General features: G+C 45.8%; 1 protein-coding gene across 1 annotated transcript in view; it reads right to left on the bottom strand.

Annotated features, from left to right (window-relative positions):
- GALNT14 (polypeptide N-acetylgalactosaminyltransferase 14) overlaps positions 1 to 20,530 on the bottom strand; it is a 716,679-nt gene that overhangs the window by 144,626 nt on the left and 551,523 nt on the right. Inside the window, exons 6-7 of the mRNA XM_077485880.1 lie at positions 16,674 to 16,795; positions 14,135 to 14,222 (exon numbers count right to left, since the gene is read on the bottom strand). Coding sequence (XP_077342006.1) covers positions 14,135 to 14,222; positions 16,674 to 16,795 — 210 coding nt within the window. The remainder of the gene's footprint in view (positions 1 to 14,134; positions 14,223 to 16,673; positions 16,796 to 20,530) is intronic.

The raw sequence follows: 20,530 nt of genomic DNA, 5'->3' as shown, positions 1-20,530 counted from the left end.
CATGACTTTATTATAGTATTTACCTCTTGTTAATATACCGAGAAGCCTAATTTCCCACTTTTATGCATCTTACTTAACTACAAATCTATTGTATGACTCTTTTTACTGTATTGTATTCAATAAAATATTTGAAAAGACAAATACTTATTTTACTCTGTGGACTGCAACTTTATTTATAGCATTTGTATCATATTTTTTTCCTGATTTTTGGTTGATATTCTGTCTCTATCATTTAAAATACACCTATGATAAAAAAATGATAGACCCTTAATTTCTTTGTAAGTGGGAAAACGTACAAAATCTACAGGGGATCAAAAACATCCAGTAAAATACACGCTACTTAATAACACATCTTGGGGTTAATTTACTAAGATTGGAGAGTGCAAAAACGTCATCATGTTCAATTACGCTATGACAAAAAAAAAACTGGAAGTTGACTGGTTTCCATGCAGAGCTACACCAGATTTTGCACTCTCCGGTTTTTAGATAATCAACCCCCTTCTTTGCCATTTCTAATTGGATACATATTTTACTGTATGCATTGTTGTTGGGCGTTCATCACTGCTACATTTAGAGCCCCAAGACTTTTTTACATGTTAGAGTTTATTGACGAATGGTAGTGGTTGAGGAAATCTTTTATATTTAACAACCTTGATTCCTCCTTTTCCATTTGAGATTATTCTCTCCATTTCTTTGCTTTTTTTTCTCTTTATCTCTTTTTTAAGCTTTCTCTGGATCACTTACTTCCAGATCTCCTCTTTCTGGCTGATGTGAGCGAGAGCTGGTGTTGAGACATGTATATGTTCTGACACAAAGTCACTGCAGTGCAAGCATCTGTTTAATGCGCACCCCAAGGCCTAACCCTGCTAACAGATGTTGATGGATGGTCTTCAGTTACTTTCCTGTAACTTGCAAACCTGACCTACAATCCTGCCCCTCTCTTACCAACCCAGCTTGCCTTGGGATCGGTGTTATCTTCTTCTTATCTGTTATCGACCTTAGCCTGCCTTCTGCCTATGATCTTGCTGCTTTGTTGACTACCCAGTACCAACGTCTATACTTCAACCACACTTTTAAACTATTATCCTGCTTGCTACCATCAACTTGCTTTCCACCTGTTGATCCTGGTCAAAACCAAGACTATTATGCAGTGTCCTTGCGCCACCTCTTATTCCTTGAGCCAAAAATTTTTTTTATGCAACTACAAGCTCCAGGTCATTGAAACTAGACATAAGTGTTGCCTCAAGTTATTCACTTGGCACTGGTGTCACTCCCCACCACCAACTGCATTTTTTTTTGGCTGGAGGTGTAGGAGACTTTTCCTTGTCTACCCTTTTCTTTCTTTATCTCTCCCTTCTCACTTTTTGCGTCTCGTCTCATGCCCACCATCTATCTTCAACTCCCTGTCAAGTGCTAATTCCCATGTGTCAAGTGCTCATCTTCATGTGATTTTACAGGGATACGAGCATAGAAACCTAACCAAACAAGCAAGAATGCATGCACGAATGAGCATTAGCGGATATTAGTGCACACATGCACACCCACAAATCCTGGCGTCCAGCGGCCTATTTAAACTCAAGGTCTGCCTAGCCTCATTGTTGGTTTGTCTTCAGCTCTAGTTCCTGTATGCCGAGTTCCTGAAAGTCTGCTACTTTGTTCCTGACCCAGCTACATCTGACACTATCTGTGTCTACTGCTCATTTGTGTTATCAATCACGGCTTGGACTTCTGACCACGATTGCGCCTTCTGACTTGGTATCCTGCCGCCAGCATGTTACCGACTCCTACCTGTTCCTGACCTTGAAATTGAGCCTAATCCTACACTTGTCTGCCTGGCTGCTACTGAACATAGCTGGTGACCTGGCTCCACACTGCTGCTGGAAGGACTCCTGTGTTTCCAAGCTCAAAGTTCCAGCTTCCTGGCACCTACCCTAGTAGTCCCCATCTCCACTACCAAGGGTGCTTGGATGGGAATTGCGCAAGAGGCCACCATCAACATGCCAGGCTCCATGGTCAGTTATGTGATGCCCTCACAGAACTTTCTCTCCCTTCTTCCTTTTGATACCCTCTCTTCCTTTCCCTTCTCTGTCCTAACATCAAACCCCTAACCAGACCCCCCCACCATCATTTTTTTTTTTTTCTTGTTCTCCTTTCCTCTCTCTTCTCCTCTTCCGTCAGTTCCTCTCTCTCTCTCTGGTCCAAGTCAGCTAAAAATTGTGTCCAGCTCATCTGTAATCTCTTTGCTCTTAGTTCATTATACACACCATTTGTTGGGAGCAGATGTTAGTGTTTTGCCCTCAGCTTCCAGAGTTCACTGAAGCATTTGATTAAAAACTAAATCTTTCTCAAATCAGTAAAACTTGCTACCTTGAGGGAGAGCCCCGACTAGGACATAAAATATAGTTTATGAGCGAGGTAATATTGAGTCTGTTTACGCTTACTCCATTTTAAAGTTCATAGACTTGAGGACTGTCATTTTCACCCTGCATTCACTAGTTAGTGAATTGCTGAACTGGAACAAGCTTATGGAATGTTCTCACCTTCTCCACATCAATAGCTGCATGGTTGTTCCAAGTCAGTACCTCATTAGTTGGAGAAGCCAATGTCAGGTTTACAGCTACAGAGCCTGTATGTTTAGGTCAGTAAAGGCAGATATCATATGGAACAGAACCACCAAGCATGTTCCTAATTACTAATTGTTTTTGGTATATAGACTGTTGACATCAGCTTCTGAAAATGTTAGTACTCTGTCATGCTAATCCAATGGATTCAATTCTTTCTTAATAGCTGGCCTAGAACATGTATGCAGATTATTGTTAGATTTAGCCCTGCATTTAATTCTGCATGCAGATTTATTTTCAGAGGCGTTTGACAGGTGGTGAGGAGGCGATGTGACGGGCGATGTAATGGGGCATTTGCAGTGCTTTCCAATAAACCTAAATAGGTTGCGTAAGGCGGGCTTGGCGCCTGCCAATCATGACATGTTGGAAAATGTTTACTATGGGAGCGAAGCATCGCAACTGCGGCATATGAACACCCCTGTTAACTGCCATTGCAGATTAAGGGAGGGGTGGTTATGGGAATCCCTCCAACCACTAGTATAAATGAGGCCAAGGGGTTTTTGCCAAACAATCAATTTGATTACATCTGTATTTCACTACAGGAATAAGAACCCTGGAGTGTAGTTGATCTGTGTACTTTATAAAGCCTTAATAAAGTGTACAGTAAAACCTCAGATTGAGAGTAACTCTGTTTACGAGCGTTTCGCAATACAAGCTGTTTTTAAAAAAAAATCCTGATTCGGTTTGCGAGCGTTGTCTCACAAGGCGAGCAGGATTCAAGCCTCTGGGGTGTGCTGTACCGCATTTGGCCAGAGGTGCGGGGGTGCCAGTGATGCTCAGAGATGCTCAGAGCCTCTCTGTGACATTCGGAGCCAATTGAGGACACACAGACACCCAGAAACACTTGGTTCTCGAGTGTCTCCGAGTGATCTCTGAGTGTTCCAGAGTATCTCTAGTGCCCTCCCACCTTTGGCCACATGCGGTACTGCATAGACAAGAAGTGGCTGTGGAACGATTTATCTGAGTTTCCATTGATTCCTATAGGGAAACTCGCTTTGATATACAAGTGCTTTGGATTACAAGCATTCTTCTGGAATGGATTATGCTCGTAATCCAAGGTACTACTGTATGTAGAAATACATCTCCTGCTAGCAGCCAAGATAAATATTACTAGGTTATAGAAAATCACAGAAACCCCCTCCATATCTAACACAATTGCGGATCTTAATCAACAATGTGAATTGGAAAAGCTAGAAAAAATATGGTCCCATTGGTTGACGCACCCAAAATGTAAAGTTCACATGTGAATTGTTCTGTTCTAGATTGTTCTATACTGTTTTGAAACATCCAAACTTGATGTGCTGGTGACCCATCCCCTTACCTCCCACATTCCCTATTTCCCCTTCCCCTCCTATAACCCCTTTTCCCTTTCCCTTCCCTCCCCCAACCCTCTATCCTATCCAGGGCTTAAGTCCTGCAGAAACGCATGGGAATGGAGTTCCTGTACTTTTTCCACAACAGGAACTCAGTTCCCGTTAGCAGCCACGTCCTGCATGACTTTGAAGTATGCGAGCTGTGTGGCAGTTGCTACACCAGCAGCCGCCGACACAGCTCGCAATAGTAAGTGCCGCACGCCAGGGGTGGACTGACCATTCAGGCATTGCAAGTAGGGGGCCCCATGACAGCTTCCTCTTTGATCTACCTGTCAATCACAGCTAGCTGATGGGTAGATCAGGTCCCTGCTGCTAAGAGATTGTATTTAGTCAGACCTCTCATGATGCGCTCCTCCCTGCTGGCCATTTCTGATTTTCTGTCTCCTCGTCTCGCCCCCCCCCCCCCCAGTCTCCTGCATACTTGCTCTGTGTGTGCCACTGAATCCCCCCCTCCTCTATCTTCAGTGCCATATGATGAGAGAACCCGGAGGAGGAGCACAGCTATTCTGCTCACAGGACATGCAGGGAGAGAGGTGAGCTGAGAGAGGAACATCAGTTTGGGGTGGTAAGCTGAACACAATACCTGGCAAAATTGAATGCCAGGAGGGAAGTTTATGTGGAAATATGTGAAGGGTTGGAATAGCAGTGAGTGTGTGTTGGAGCCCTGCAGAGTTTTCAGCCCCCCAAGCTAACATACATCTCCTAAGCAGGGACACATCACTATCTCCCCAAGCATTCTGTCCAGATAATGTGCATTTAATTTATGACCTTTCCGTTTAACCCTGTGTTGTAAACTCACCACATAAACACTCTATATACAAAATAACATTTCCCAATAAAGATCAAAACATGATGTTCACATTTGCATGGAAGCACAATTGAATGAATGCTGATTATTCAGAGAATTACCCTATTTATGTTTATTTTTTTATGTACTAACAGTTAAGCTTCATACACACAATATGAAAATTGGATGAAAAATACCACCTTTGAAGCGTTCGTGCATATGAGCGTATCATTTTTTTATTTTTTTTTGGTGGGTGAATGGATCTTGGGTGGGAGTTCCCACACTTTTTCCCCCAGGACTTGACCCCTGATCCTATCCCTCTACATTCATACACTAAATGTAGAAAATGTAAGCACATGTGTCATTACATACATTAACTAACATAATCATATATGTTGCTTGATCGAGATGAGCTAGACTCACTTAAATGCTAGAACCTCTGTTTTTTTTTTTGCACCTGGACTGTTTTACTATCCTTTGTATTAAAAACTCAATAAAAACCTATTAAAAATAAAGTGTATGTACAGCTGAAACTTTTTTTTTTCTCAATTTGGATGTAGTGGGGAAGGGGTATAATACCTATAAAGATTATTATTAACCTGAATAATGTTGCATTTCCCTACTTAAAGTAGTTGTAAAAGAAGAAAGCTTATTATTCTATGCATGAAAGTAAAAATTATTCTGCACGTAGCCCCCCCCCCCCCAGCCCCCCTTATACCTATCTGAGCCCAATCTCAATCCAGCATCGTGCACAAGAGCAGAGGCTCTCTCGGCTCCTCCTATTTATTGGCTCAGACACAGCAGTGGGAGCTATTGGCTCCCACTGCTGTAATACATAGCTAGTAAGGAGGAAGTGGGGGGCAAGGCCAAGCAACACTCTGAGTGTCTTATAAACACATGGAGGTGGCCTACGATCGAGTACGCAGGTATGCTGTGATAGGAAGTGGCTTCTTTTGGTGAAAAACCAGGAGAGCAAAAGTCAAAACCACCGGCAGAAGAGGAGGATCGGGGCTGCTCTGTGCAAAACCAAAATCATATATATATATTTATGGCTGGAGCCCTATGGCCGATATGTATCTGAACAAAACAAGCTTATCATGAGACACCTTATATGAAATGGACCTGAAAGTGTGCCTTGGTCTAATGGACGGTATACCAAAATAAGGGGGCATACCCAGTAATTAGAATAAATGTGATTGAAGAGAAATGTTATAGATAAATGCCCTAAAAAGGGGATGGGAGGGAGGGTATTGCGCACCGGAAACCGACAACTACCACAGGCGAACGGGCTGGTTAAATACCCCCCCGGGCTCCTCCCATAAATTCAGGCCACCATACTGGCCTTCTTACTTATGGCTGGAGCCCTATGGCCGATATGTATCTGAACAAAACAAGCTTATCATGAGACACCTTATATGAAATGGACCTGAAAGTGTGCCTTGGTCTAATGGACGGTATACCAAAATAAGGGGGCAAAACAGTCAGGTAGGGATAAGAGTTTTTATTGTTTCCTGGTTAATCTTTATTGAGCCAGTTGAGTGAATGCTCGTGACATCTCTACCTGTGGGTTAGGGATGTACCGAGTGAAGCAGGCCGACTTCCACCTGCCCAACCTTTTGATGACGTGGTCCGGGACCCCATGCCGGGATGCGGATGAAGCTGCTCCGATGCGGAAGGAGTGGCCGGAATACTCACTGGGATTGAGGAGCAAGTTGCGGAGGAGAATCCTGACATGCTTAATGAATTGGTGGTTAGTTAGTGGTTTGACCGGGAAGGGTAAAAGAGGGCTAGAGTCCGGGAGCTCGGGTAGCTGAGAGAGAAGCTGTGTAAGCACCGCGACCGGGCACCAGGCATTGTTAGTTTTGTAGAGGTGAATGTCTACGCCGGTGCCTGTCTGCTGGGTCTTGGTTATCGGGAGGTGGAGGATGAAATGGTCCTGGTGACGGAGCAGATGACGTCTGCGGAGGACTGGGCTGTGTGGGCTGTTGTGAGGGAACTCACCGGGCCGAAGGAAGCCATAGAAGGCTAGGTAAATGGCTGCCTGTATGACCAGACTGGGGAGAGCACCGAAGGGGTAGCTGGTGAGTATGGTGGACATGTCCCTGAAAATGGAACTGGTGATGGGGAGCCGTTTGACTTTCACTGGCGGCTGTTGTTTTTGGATGCCGCGTAGTATGGCTCGGACAGCGTGGGACGAAAAAACAGAGGGATTGGTAGGATCCTGGATTGAGAGGAAGTGCTGAACGCCAGCTAAATATAAGCGGATGGTGTTAAAAGACAAGGCCAGTTGGTTGTGGCAGTACGAGATGAAGGCTAGTATGTGTCTAGCATCTGTGGGGGTGCCTACTGTGGAGGCAACCAGAAATGTGTTGAAGGCCTTCCAGGCTACCTGGTAGGCTTTCAGAGTATTGTCCGATAAAGAACGGTTGATGAGCTGCGTGGCTCCTAGTAGATGCGGCTTTAGTCCAGGGTCAACTGCGACCAATGCGGGATAGGAGCTGATGCGGTATCTGCACTGGGAACCTGTAGAAAGAAGGACCGGAAATTAAAACGGGACAGGGCGTCAGCTGCGAGGTTATATTTCCCTGGGATAAACATGCAGACAACGTTAAATTGGTGCTGTAGCGACAGCTGCACCAGCCTGCGTAGGAAGGACATCACGGAGGGAGATTTAGACCTGCCTTTATTGACAATTTCGGCTGTGGCCTGATTGTCGGTGGTGAAGCCTACCGTTTGTCCGGACCAGGTAGGGCCCCAGAGCTGGGCGGCTGCAACCATGGGGTAGAGCTCGAAGAGTGAAGAGGATTGACTAAACCCCGGGATCCTAAGAATTTGAGAAGGCCAGGGTCCGGCGAACCAATGGTGGCCAAAAATTGCTGCAAACCCTGTAGAGGCCGCGGCATCTGTGACTACCTGTGGTGAGAGAGGTGAGATGCACGGGATGAAGAGAGAGATGCCATTCCAGTTGGACAGGAACTCGTCCCACATTGCCAGGTCTGCTAAAGCTGCGGTGTCTAGGCAGAGGATTTGATCCGGGTCTTGAGCCTGAGACAGGTAGACCAACAGACGTGATACAAAGGAACGGCCTTGTGGAATAATGCGCATGGCATAGTTGAGCATGCCCAACAGCGACTGCAGCTGTCTCCTTGTACATCCTCTGGTCCGAGTGAATTCGTGGAGTGCCGCCTTGATGCGGGTTAGTTTGTCAAGGGGCAGGCTGGCTTTCATGGAGCTGGTGTCTAAATTGACTCCAAGGAAGGTGATTGAATGTGCGGGTCCTTCCACCTTATGTTCAGCGATGGGAACATTGAGGTTCCCAAAGACGGTCCTTAACTTGTCGAGATCCCTCGGAGGTGTGCCTGGCCGTTCTATCAACAAGAAGTCGTCTAGGTAGTGGATAATTTGCTGACAGCCGACCTTGTGTAAGAGAATCCACTCGAGGGACTGAGCGAACATGTTGAACAGCCACGGGCTGCTTTTGGAGCCGAACGTCAACTTCGTAGCGAAGTAATATTGATCCTTCCACTTAATCCCGTGCCAGCACCAGAGGGACGGGTGGATAGGCAACAGTTTAAAGGCGTCAGATATGTCCGCTTTGGCCAGCCACGCACCTGTGCCTACTTTAAGGATGGCCTGAATTGCCATGTCCACGGAGGAGTACTTTAAGGAGAACTCCTCAGAAGGGATCAAGGAGTTTAAGCTGGGAATGTGAGAAGAACGAGGCGCAGACAGGTCATACACTAAACGGTTTTTATTGGAAAACTTGCCCTTGACAAGCCCAATAGGGCTAACTCTCCACATATTGAAGGGGGGCTGAATGAAGGGGCCTATGACGAAGCCTCGATCCACCTCGTTCTGCAGCAGCAGGTCGATGGCCTGTTCGTCAGAGGCTGCTGAGCGGAGGTTTCTGCACTCGTGGGTTTGGTGGGGTAGGGAGATGAGGCCGGTGTGGAAACCTGAGGTGAAGCCACCGATGAGGAAGGTGGCTAGTGAAGGAGTGGGGTGCGTGTTGAGATAGAAGCCCAGGCAAAGCACATCTATACGGCTTAGTCAAGAGCCTTTGTGCGCTTTGACCTCGCACAAATTTCTGGGGTGTGCCCTGTGGCATATAACGCAGATGTGCAGTAGACGGCACTGGCTGTAATTGCAAGAACCATAGTTAAAGTTATTGCAGATGGCCGCACCCCCAACGGTTCGGACCGTGCGTCCAAACTTGTCCACCTGGTTCTTAGGTGCCGAGCCTGATGGGCCTAGGGCTGCGGCAGAGGTGGAGGGGAACTCTACTGGGCGACTAGCCGGTATGTTGGCGCACCAGGGAGCGGTATGGGTGGAGGACTGGCAGATGGCACACAGGGGTGAACGAAGGCCGGCAAAATGCCGGCAGAATAGTTCCGTATCCATAAGGCTCCAGTCTGTGGGTGACTGGAACTGTGCCAGTTTGGCGGCTGCTTTCGCTGAGAAGGAACGATGGTAATCGTAGAAAGCAAAGCCACCATATTTGTATCCCAGGTCCACCACCGTGTGGAGATACAAATCTAGTTCTACCCTCCTGGCAGGAGAGGCTGAGCAAACGACATCTCTCAGCGTTCCAAAGGCTAGGGTAAACTCGGGGATGGATAGTTTACGGTTCAGCCTGGGGTCCTTAGCTTTGAGGACTACTGATACATCCCCCCAGGTGTAAGCCTTATTCTCTGCCAGGTCATGTACTGAAATGAGCAAGGAGGCAAGGTTAACATCCTTGCCGTCCAAGATGTCCTTCCTAATGCTGGCCGGCACCAGATGTGCTGGACAGACCACGGGACATGTGCCTTCGGTACCTGTTGGTAGTGGAGACGGGACTGAGTCCGGAACCGGGGTGGCTGTGGCTGGGAGTGTTTCTAAGAGGGTCACTCTGGTTTGAACATCCGTGACCGAGCTGGATAGAGACGACACCATGGCATGTAGTTGGCCTATGGCCGTTGAGATGGACTGCAGAGTAGCCTGAGGCGGGGTACTAGGCCCGGCGGTAGCTGGAGGGGTAGAGAGGAGCCTAAACAGCTCTGCTTTCCTAGCTGTGGCTGGGAAGGGGATGCCCCTGCGTCTGAGCTCTGCTGTCAGCCTAGGGATAGTCCAGCCCCTGAAAGACTGTATGCTGTCGCTCACTGAAGGCGGGCGAGGTGACAGGGGGGCAGTAAGGTCTTCGCTGCCGAGCTGGGACATGGCTCCTGATGGATCGTGTCCTAGGAGTGATGTCCTATCTCTTTGGGGAAGATAGATGGACGACCGGAACCTATAAAGGATGACAAAGTCAAGACTGTTTCTCTATTTTCCAAGTGAACCCACCTGTTGCTGGGTACTAAGGCGGAAGCGAACGCGTATACACATATATATTGACGTGTGCCTTAGCGTACATACATATGTGTATCGGTCCGTCTCGCTGTCGCCTTTTCCACTCCTAGCCCTCTTGTTTTTTTTGTTTTTTTTTTACCTGAGAGACAACGTCCAAGCTGGTGCAGGGTGGACCTGCTAAAGTTAGACTGACCTGGAGAGAGAAACAACAGATGATAATTGTTGAAGGAGCCTAACAAGGAAACTGACAAGCGACGTAAGCGGCTGGCTAACACAACTGAAGTGCACCGGTGAGTAGATATTTCTTCGCCACAATTTCTAAGTCATCGCGCCGTTATTTCCCTCATACTTTCTGTTTTCCTTTTGGGGTTTCCTTCTCTTTTTTTTTTTATTTTTTTTTTGGCCGAACGCCAGGCAACCTGTGGAAAAACGAATGAAATGTGGCTGTTCCCTCTGGGGCACGCCGAACCGTATCGATGCATCATAGATGCTACTGGATTCGGGTCGGGGCGCTATAAGTGATCGTGAGATGAAGTATGGTTGCCGTGACAGAGGCACCACTGGTCGTGTCGCTAGCACGACTGACAACAGCACGGACTCTGGAGCACGTACTGAAATGTGGGAAATAACCTGGGGCGAACCGGAACGAATCGGTGCATGCGATCGTGCGACTGGATTCGAACCGGAGCGCGGAATGTGACAGTGAAATGAACTAAAGGACTATTGTCATGACAGAGGCCTGGGACGGCCGGCCACGGACTGAGGCTGGAACCGACCCGGATTTCTGGAGCATGCACTGAAATGAGGCCGAAAAACCTACAAACCTGGGACCGTCCGGACGAGTCGATGCAAGTGAATGCGATCGGACTCGAACCGGGCGTACTAGATGAGGATGAAAATGTTTCCCATGGTAGAGCTACGACTCGGAGAGGACGCGACTCGCGACCGTCAACGAACGGGCTCTAGCGCATGTACCGAAATGAGGCCAACGCAAACTGGGACATGTCGATCGAAACCTGTGCGTTTTGACAAAGCGACTGGTATTGATTCGAACGTGATAGGTGACGTGAAATGACTCCCATGACAGGGCCCGGGTTGGAATGGTAACGAACGGGCTCTGGAGCATGTACTGAAATGAGGCCAAGATCCTTGGGATACGTTGGTCGAACCTGTGCGTTTTTATTTGAAAAGACGACTGGTATCGATTCGAACATAGTAGGTGACGTGAAATGACCCCCCCCCATGACAGAGACCCGGACGGTTGGAGCGAGCGGGCTCTGGAGCATGTACCGAAATGAGGCCGAGTACCTAGGGGCACACCGGGACGAATCGGCGCATTTAGTTTATGCAACTGGATTCGAATCGGAGCGTAGTAAGTGACAGGTGAAATGAAGAAATGGCCTACGTGAGCCAGCTTGTGGCAGAGGCACGAGTCGTTGTGCCGTAAGATACGACTGGCAACGATATGACTGCGGCACACGACAAACAAGATTTAGACAACCAGCTACTAACATGGTATTACAAGCAATATCTACCGAACGACGCCCGTGAAATGAAGGGCGTATGTGGACATGTGCGTTTTGAGTGATAACAACCCGGTATCATCACGAACGATATGACATTTTTGGGGTTTTACGACACTCAAACAAAAAATGGAAAGGAAGGTCAATCGAGACCCCTACCTGTGGCAGTCGAGCCAGCGAGATTGTACAAAACCGGACGGAACACGAGCACTGCGAGACTTCCTAGAAGGGAGACGTTTGTCCGAATGGTAATCAATGGTGATCAACACGCGCTGTCGGCCTAGTGACGTGGTATTGCGCACCGGAAACCGACAACTACCACAGGCGAACGGGCTGGTTAAATACCCCCCCGGGCTCCTCCCATAAATTCAGGCCACCATACTGGCCTTCTTACATATATATATATATATATATATATATATATATATATATATATATATATATATATATATATATAGATATTATTTAGCCTTACTACCAGGATGCAAAATGCAGGGTATTTTTTTCTCCAAGGCATTCATACATGGTTGTGTAACAAGAAGCCATGTTTGTTTATAAATCAGTATGCTATCTTTAATATTATAATTTGCTGGTTTTAGATCAAAGAGAATTTTAAAAAGCCCTGCAAAATGAAATCAGCTATTACAGAGGGAATTTTAAGTTATTGATAGATACGTTTTAAGGAGTCCAGTCAATTAAACAGAAAGGGTATTAAATTAACTATAACATGATGTTAGAGAATGAATTACTATGAATTAATGAAAAAAATACTGTGCAAACCTTCTTATCTGATATATAATATAAAGAGAAGAGAGGGAGAGAAAAAGAGAAGGGGAGAGTTTGATTCTTATGCTGGACATACACTAGTGAATACTAGATACTAGAGAATATTGGTATGAACATTTCTATGAAAATTCTTTTAATAATTGGATAAATGTAATTCGAAAATGTCACCTGTATTTAACATCTGATTTTAAAATTAATATAATTCATGAATGAAAAACACATAGGCTACCCACAAATTTGTTTGAGAATTTTTTTTCATCCTGCTTCTTCAAATTTTCTCATGGTTAAAAATGAACATAGATTTGACCCCACTAACGATTTGAAAATTTTAAAAGAATATTTCTAAAATAAAATGTATACGCATGTAGCACCGTGCTCCTGAAGAGCACGTGCTATGTTTTTGTCAATTTAAATGTTCCTAAGACCATAGTTGGGTTTTAGGGTTAATTGTAGTAAATGATGGTCTCAGTATCAGTTTGGCTGGACTGTATTGTGTTCTGCCTGGCAATAGGTGTGGGTGTCACCTTTGGCCGGCATTTGAACGGAGTTCGGTTGGACGCACTGGGTGCCAATCTTTCTCTGAACCAATCAGTGGGTGCATTGTCTCACTGTGTATTCTGGGAAAGGGTACTTAAGGTACTGAGGTCACATGGCTCGAGGTTCCGGTCCAGAAGTATGTTTTGACTCCATGGTCCTGGTGCTCCTGACCAGCCCCCAGGGGCTCTCATGGCCTAGGGTGCGGATCCATCCGTTTCTGAGTCTCGGGGCTGGCTAGCCCGAGGCACAGTAACTGGAAGGAGGGTTCCAAGGTGGTCCCGTGCCGTCTCGGTTTTGGAGAGGCCCAGCAACTGAAAACACAACCAGGGGAGGACTCTTCAGAAGAGGGCCACGCACAAGGCTGGCTGCTCAGCAAGAGCCTGGAAGCTAAGCTGGAAAGGACACCAGGTGAATCCACACTCGTACGGTATCGCCGGACCGGTGCAAGATACTGGTACCTCAGTTCTCTAATTTCATCCTTCAGTTACAACCAAGTCTGTGAGAGAGGCTTTTCATTCTAAAGTTCTACAACCAAGTCTGTGGCAGAGACTTTGTTTTATATGAATCACCTGTCGGTTGCTAAATTCACCAAAAGGGGATTTATCCGATAATTGTAATATCCAGTTGCAAATGGCTATTCCCTGGATTGCATAGAGAGAGACATTCAAGTGTCAGCACTTCCAAGAGTACCTGAGCTTTACTACCTATACCCTCTATTCCCTACTGAGAGACTGTGTTTTGTTCAACGTTTTGCAAATAAAAAAAAAGTGGATCCAGTGTCAATCTCTGCAGTTCATTGGGCCATCTACCGTGGGAAACCCCTAGACGCACACAAAGTCAAGAAGGTAACGGTAAGCCCAAAAATAATCAGCCGCTCCTTCGAGGGTCAGTGCTACACGTGTATGGCCAGCATAATCCTTTCAAACTGCATGCAGAACTTTTCAACTGCCCAAGGGCCGTAAGAAAGGAGTATTAGGACCATGTGTTGCTCAGAAAGGGGCAATTTGTCATTTGTAGACAGTCCCAGATTTAAAAAGCAAAGGAGGTAGGGCATAGCTCCTAGTGGGTAGGAACTCTGTTGTGGGAGGGGTCTGCAGAGTGCAGGGGTGGGTCAGATCTACTGAAATATGATGCAATCCTATAATCTAGGAATGACTGCATATGTATCATTTATCTCACCTCCTCTCAGGTCCGACGATGCAGCAATGTAGGCAAATGTGTCCAGGTTTATGATGTCAATAACAGGACTCACCACACGGGTCGGGTTCTAAACAGAAAAATACATTCATAAGAACTCAGTATTCCCACAATACTTTGTGCCTCTCCTAATAAGGTATTTAAGGGAAGAACCATTTATGTTGCCCAGAACAGACGGGAAAAATTTTTCTAGTCAACACTGGTATCATGAATGGGAGAAGCTGCATTTTTGCTGTGTAGGTGAGACAATTTTTGTTTCAAGCACTTTGATAAATGAGGGCAAGTGTGACACAGAACCACGTTATCTATTTTGGATCTAATAAGAACTGTCTGTGTTATTGATACCAACCAATCAGCTTGATTATTTCATGTTTCTGGGGCAGACTAGAAAATGAAAGGAAGACACTTATCACTGGTTTTACATTTTCAGACAAGTTTGTGACAACTTTTTGCTGCCTTCTTTGGTTCCTCCATTTCCCCCTCTTTAACATGCTAATAAATATTTGAAATACACATACCATACTTTAGTTCCAATGACATCATCATTGGGGTTCTCTGCTTCTATATGCAATGCAGGCAAATCATGGCTGGTAGGAGTGGCCAGCAGGGTGCTGTACATAGCTCACAGAAAACATCAAAGCACCCTGCTTCAGTCCTCCTCTCAAGCCCTTAGCCCTGATGCAATCAGTAAGCTCGTTCTTGGAAGGAGTTAACCAATTTCCCAAATGCCTTGATAGGCAGGTGTCAATCTGGAGGAGTGGGTAGTCCTAGGCAGACTGTATTTGTATGCAGACCGCACTAGGTAATGCCCACATATGATGCTGAGCCTCCATGATTAATATGATTAAAGGAACTGAAGGGTGGGCCATGGACAGTAAAGCTGGGAAAGAAAGAAAAGACTAGATGATGCCGGGCGTCCTCTAGTCAGGAAATTAGACAGGCCCTGTCTGACTTGCAGCAACTTCTAATGCACATTCTGAGAATCTCACAGTGAGGGAAAATCTCCCCTTCCCCTCCCGCCATCTTCCATTGCTCTCTGGGACTTCCCATCCCACTGGACAGCCAAGCAAAGCCAGGATCGGCTTTGCTTGGCTGTTCGTAAGGCCCCTTTCACACAGGGGCAGTGCAGGCGTCGGCGGTATTTTTAGTGGCGCTTTACCATTGTTTTAGCGGCGGTATGCGGGCGCTAGCGGGACGGTTTTACCCCCGCTAGTGGGCTAAAAAGGGTTAAAACCACCCGCCAAGTGCCGCTGCAGCGGAGCTTTGCCGGTGGTATAGCCGCGCTGCCCCATTGATTTCAATATGTAGGAGCGGTTTAGGAGCGGTAAATACACCGCTCCTTCACCGCTCCAAAGATGCGGCTGGCAGGACTTTTTTCACCGTCCTGCCAGCGCACCTCTCCAGTGTAAAAAGCCCTCCCGCTTTCATACTGGAGTGAAAAGGGCCGTTTTGTTCAGGCGCTATTTTTAGCGATGTAGCGCCTGAAAACCGCCCCAGTGTGAAAGTGGCCTAACGGTAAACCAGAAGCGATGACATGATATCACTTTCAGTTTACTTGGGAACCATTGGCGCCAGTTTTTAAAAAAATCAAAAGCATTCAAAAACACAGATCTTGGTGTTCTGAATGCTTTCAAGTGTAGAGGAAGCATTTGGGGTTTGTATAGACCCCAGATCTCTCCATAAAGAGTACCTGTCAAGTGCTTGTTGCTGTCACAAGGATGTTTACATTTCTTGTAACAGCAATAAAAGCATACCTCCCAACATTCTGAAATGGGAATGTTGGACGCCTATTAGCAAAAGTATGTAGACACAGGACACAACGCCCACTGCCACACCCCCTTAAAGGAGAATTGTCCAAAAAAATGATTGGTTAAACCCACAAGTGCTTTTTATCACTATTACTCCTTTATATTGGCTTTTGAACTTTACAAATGCAGCAATTTAGAAATTGGATGAAATGTTTAGCACTGGGAAATACTTTTTGATAGATAAAAAGTGCATTTTATATACAACTATATAGATCAGACCAAAACGAGGGACAAAGAGGAAAGAGTGACAGAGGGATATTGTTCCAAATCAGAGACAGTACCTCAAAATCAGGGACAGTTGGGAGCTTTGTAAAAGTGATAAAAAAAAATTAAATAAAATTAAAGTAACAGTGTAAAAAAATAAATATAAAAAATTTTAAGTGCGCGATCGCGCATGTCAGTCCCGCACGTATGTAAACAGCAATCGTCCCACACATATGAGGTATCATGGGCAGTAATTCTAGCACTACATCTCCTCTGTAAATCTAACATGGTAACCTGTATAAGCTTTTAAAGCGTCACCTATGGATAGTAAAATTGACAGTTTGTCGCCGTTGCACAGGCATGCACAATTTTAAAGTGGCTGAGATGGGACAAATTTACATGGGGGGGGGGGGGGGGAGGGCATCCATTTTTAATCTTGCCTAGGGCAGCACAAAACACATGCTGGCGGTAACGATCTCCCAAGTAAAAGTTATCTCTTGTTTTCTCACCTCTTTAATACGTTGCAGGAGAGGAGGGAGCCAGTCCTTATTGACTTCACAGTGGCTGTCCAGAAAGGTAAGAACTCCGGCTTTTGCGATGTCTGCCCCTCGGACTCGGGACCGGATCAAACCTGTGCGACAGAAAACTCCACTTAGCAAGGTCTGCATATATAACATAACCCCGGAGTCATTTAAAACCCAACTGCAGCCAAAACTTTTTGAATATTGTTTAAGATAGTGTGGGAAAGGGTTTTCAACTCTGTAACATTTTTACTGTTGTTTCTGTAGCCATTGAATAGATTTTCCCTTACTTGCATTGGAGTCACCAAGACAGGAAGTGACCAAAATCTCCAAAAAGAGCACAGACAGCAGGAATATTTTATCTGGAGTTCGGCTTCAAAGCTCATTTCATCTTCAGACAAAAACATTTTTTTTAGATTTAGACTACTTTGACAATGCTCCCTTGAAAAACACGGGAAAGCGTTTTTCCTGTGTTTTTATTGCATTCTGGTGCGTTTTGCAAATGAAAAAAAAAGAATGTGGGATTTTAAAAAAATGCACCAAAAATGCAACAGTGGGTGCGGTTTTGCCACATTTTTGATGCGGTTTGCATTAATTTCAATAGGAAGGCACATTTTTTTTACCGCACAAAACATACAGCAAGGGGGATTTTACAAAACGCAGTGGACATGCAACTGATTAGTGTGGAGAGTAACGTAGGATTTCATGGTCATGCGTTCATTGTGAAAACTGATAAGTGTAAAAGCAGTCTGAGGGTTGGTTCACACTAGTGTGGGCTGTGCAATCCGCATTTACTCAGGTACGGCAGCTCATTAATTTGAATGGGCTGCTGTGCTGCGTGAACTGCAGAAAAAAGGTGCGTGGACCTTTTTAAAAGTGCAGCCGCAGGTAAACCGCATGGCCTTTTTGATCATGCGGTTTCCCTGTTGTTCCCGCAGCTGCGATCACACTGCTGGCTGAGATGCATTGGGGTGCCATTCAGAATGAACAGCAGCCTTGTGTGTCTCGCTAGAGCAGTGCGATTCAGCTGCAGGTGGTTGCGTGAATCGTTGCGATACACGCAACTAGAACACACAGTATGGGCTAGTGTGAACCTAGCCTTATGCCCCGTACATATGGTCAGACATTCCGACCACAAAATCTGTCTGATTTTTTCCGACGGATTTTGGGCGAAACTAGCCTTGCATACACATGGTCGTACAAAGTTGTCGGAAAGTCCGATCGTTGGGAACGAGGTGACGTTCGTACCGTACGATGGGACTACATAGAGGCCAGTAGCCAATAGCTTTAGTTTCCACATTTTTTCTGACCATGCATGGCACTTTGTGCATTGGAATTCTCTACGCATCGGAAAAAGTCAGACTGGATTTTGTTGTCGGAAAATTTTAGATCCAGCTCTCAAACTTTTTCCGTCCAATAGAGCCCACACACGATCGGATTTTCCGACAATATAATCCGATCTGACTTTTTCCGTCTGAATTTCTGACCGTGTGTATGGGGCATCTGAGTGCGGAAGTGTTAGCCCCCGTACACACGGTCGGAGATCCCAACAACCAAATCCGTTGGAGTTATTCCGACGGATTAATTCCGGAAGAGGTCCGGAAGTGATGTTGCACACACATGGTCGGACTCAGTTGTCGGAAAATCCGATTGTACATAACGTGATGACGTTATTTCGTTAGGATGGGACTACATTCAGGCTAGTAGCCAATAGCTTTGGTCTAGGAATTTGATCTGAGCATGCGTGGCACTTTGTCCGTCAGAGTAGGCTACACATAATCGGAGTATGTCCGATCGGAGCATTTTGTCGGAAAATTTAACCGGCAAGTTGGAAAAGTTGATCCGTCAGATATTCCGACGGAAACAGTCCGATGCAGACCACACACAGTCGGAATATCCAACAAGACGGTCCGATGGGAAACATTCCGTCTGAATCTCCGACCGTGTGTACAAGGGCTAAGGGTTAGAAACTTGGTCTGTGTCCCCATAGAGAGATTTCTTCTCATTTGCTGTACTAGTGATATACATTGGTAGCATTAGAACTTTACTACTGCTGGATATATGATTGAGCTGTGCCTTACCCTATTATTGATTTATCATTATTACAAAAAAAACAAGATAACATTTTTTTCCTATTAATGGATAAAATACTGTAACAACCAGATATTTTCCTTGCAATCATTTTTTTCTGCCACTACAAATCTTCAGTTTGATGGCCAGAATTTGACCCATTTCCCCTGTGCCAAGATCATTCTGAAACCAGGGCAACCTATTACTCCTATCAACATGCTCTTTGCCAGGACATGAACTTATTGGCTTCGTGTGCCAGTCTCTGCTGTACAGAGATTGTAAGAGGCTGATACCAGGTCAAAGCAGGAACTTACACTGTTTGCTTTTAAAACAACACATTAACATTTGCAATATGGCCCGAGACATGTTTCAGGGGTCCAGCCCCCTTTGTCAAGCCCAGGATCAATATTTGACTGCTGGAGGCCAGGAGTTGCAAGAATTTTTGGAGATTTCCACCCATTCCCTCCCCTACTGCAATTTCCATCGGAAAGCTTTACACATGGACACTTTATATACTGTGAGGAGTGCTGTTTAAGGGGTGCATACAGAGTGTGCATGCCTATATGTATTAATGTGAGACTCTGATGGGGACCCTGATGTAAGAAGGGGCTTTGTTGGGGATTTTGATGTAAGGGGTGCTCTGATATGGACACTGATGCAAGGAAGACTCTGATTGGGACCCTGATGTAGGGGGACTTTGAAGGGGACTCTGATGTAAGGAGGACTCTAATGGGGATCCAAATGTAAAGGGAGGGCTCCGATTGGGACCCTGATATAAGGGGAGCTTTGATATATGGGGAACTGTGACGTAAGGCGGGACTCTGATGTAAAGGAGGACTCTGATGGGGATCCTGATATGTGGGGGGGGGGACGCTAATAGGAATCCAGATGTAAGAGGGGGTTCTGATGGGAACCCTGATATAAGGGGGATTTTGATGTAAGGGGGGACCCTGATGTAAAGGAAACTGTGACGGGGACCCTGATGTAGAGGGGGATGCTGATCGGGACTCTGATGAGGATTTTCTTGCGGCCTGCAAATATTTGTAATATATACTACCGTATGTGGCCCTCGTAATAAAACGTTTGCAGACCCCTGGCCTGGAGCATAGCTTTAAAAGCTGCCCGCTGCCACCAAAAATGTAATTTAGTTAATAGCTGTCACTCTTGTCAACTTTCCTGTCCCTGGGAAAGGCAACCCATCCAAAATAAATTGCCTGCCAATGCGCCTTATCATTCTTAGCCCTTGTACACACGGTCGGAGAATCCGTCGGAATGTGTCCTATCGGACCGTGTCATCGGATAATCCGACTGTGTGTGGTATGCATCGGACTGATTCCGTCTGAATATCCGTCGGACCCAATTTTCCAACATGTTGTAAATATTTCCCGACCAACTGGGCCGGTCGGACATACTCCGATCATGTGTAGCGAATTTTGATCGGACCAAGTGCCACGCATGCTCAGATCAAATTCCTACATCAAAGCTATTGGCTACTAGCCTGAATGTAGTCCCATTGTAACGAAATTACGCCATCATGTTCTGAAAGATCAGATTTTTCGACAACTTAGTCCGACCGTGTGTATGCAACAGTTTCGGACAAGATCCGACGGACAAAATCCAACGGAGAAAATCCGATGGATTTGGTTGTCGAAATCTCCGACCGTGTGTACAGGAACTTAAAGTGGTTGTAAACCTCAGACATTAAACCTGAATAAAGGACATCTATCTATAGTGTGTACTTGTCTTAATTAAGAGCACTAAGTGTCATTTCTGTC

The sequence above is a fragment of the Lithobates pipiens genome, unplaced genomic scaffold (genome assembly GCF_037356315.1).
Source record: "Lithobates pipiens isolate NorthernLeopardFrog02 unplaced genomic scaffold, aLitPip1_a1.2 Scaffold_18, whole genome shotgun sequence".
NCBI lineage: Eukaryota > Metazoa > Chordata > Amphibia > Anura > Ranidae > Lithobates > Lithobates pipiens.
The sequence above is the reverse complement of the archived record's forward strand: the minus strand, read 5'-3'. Positions and strand labels throughout refer to the sequence as shown.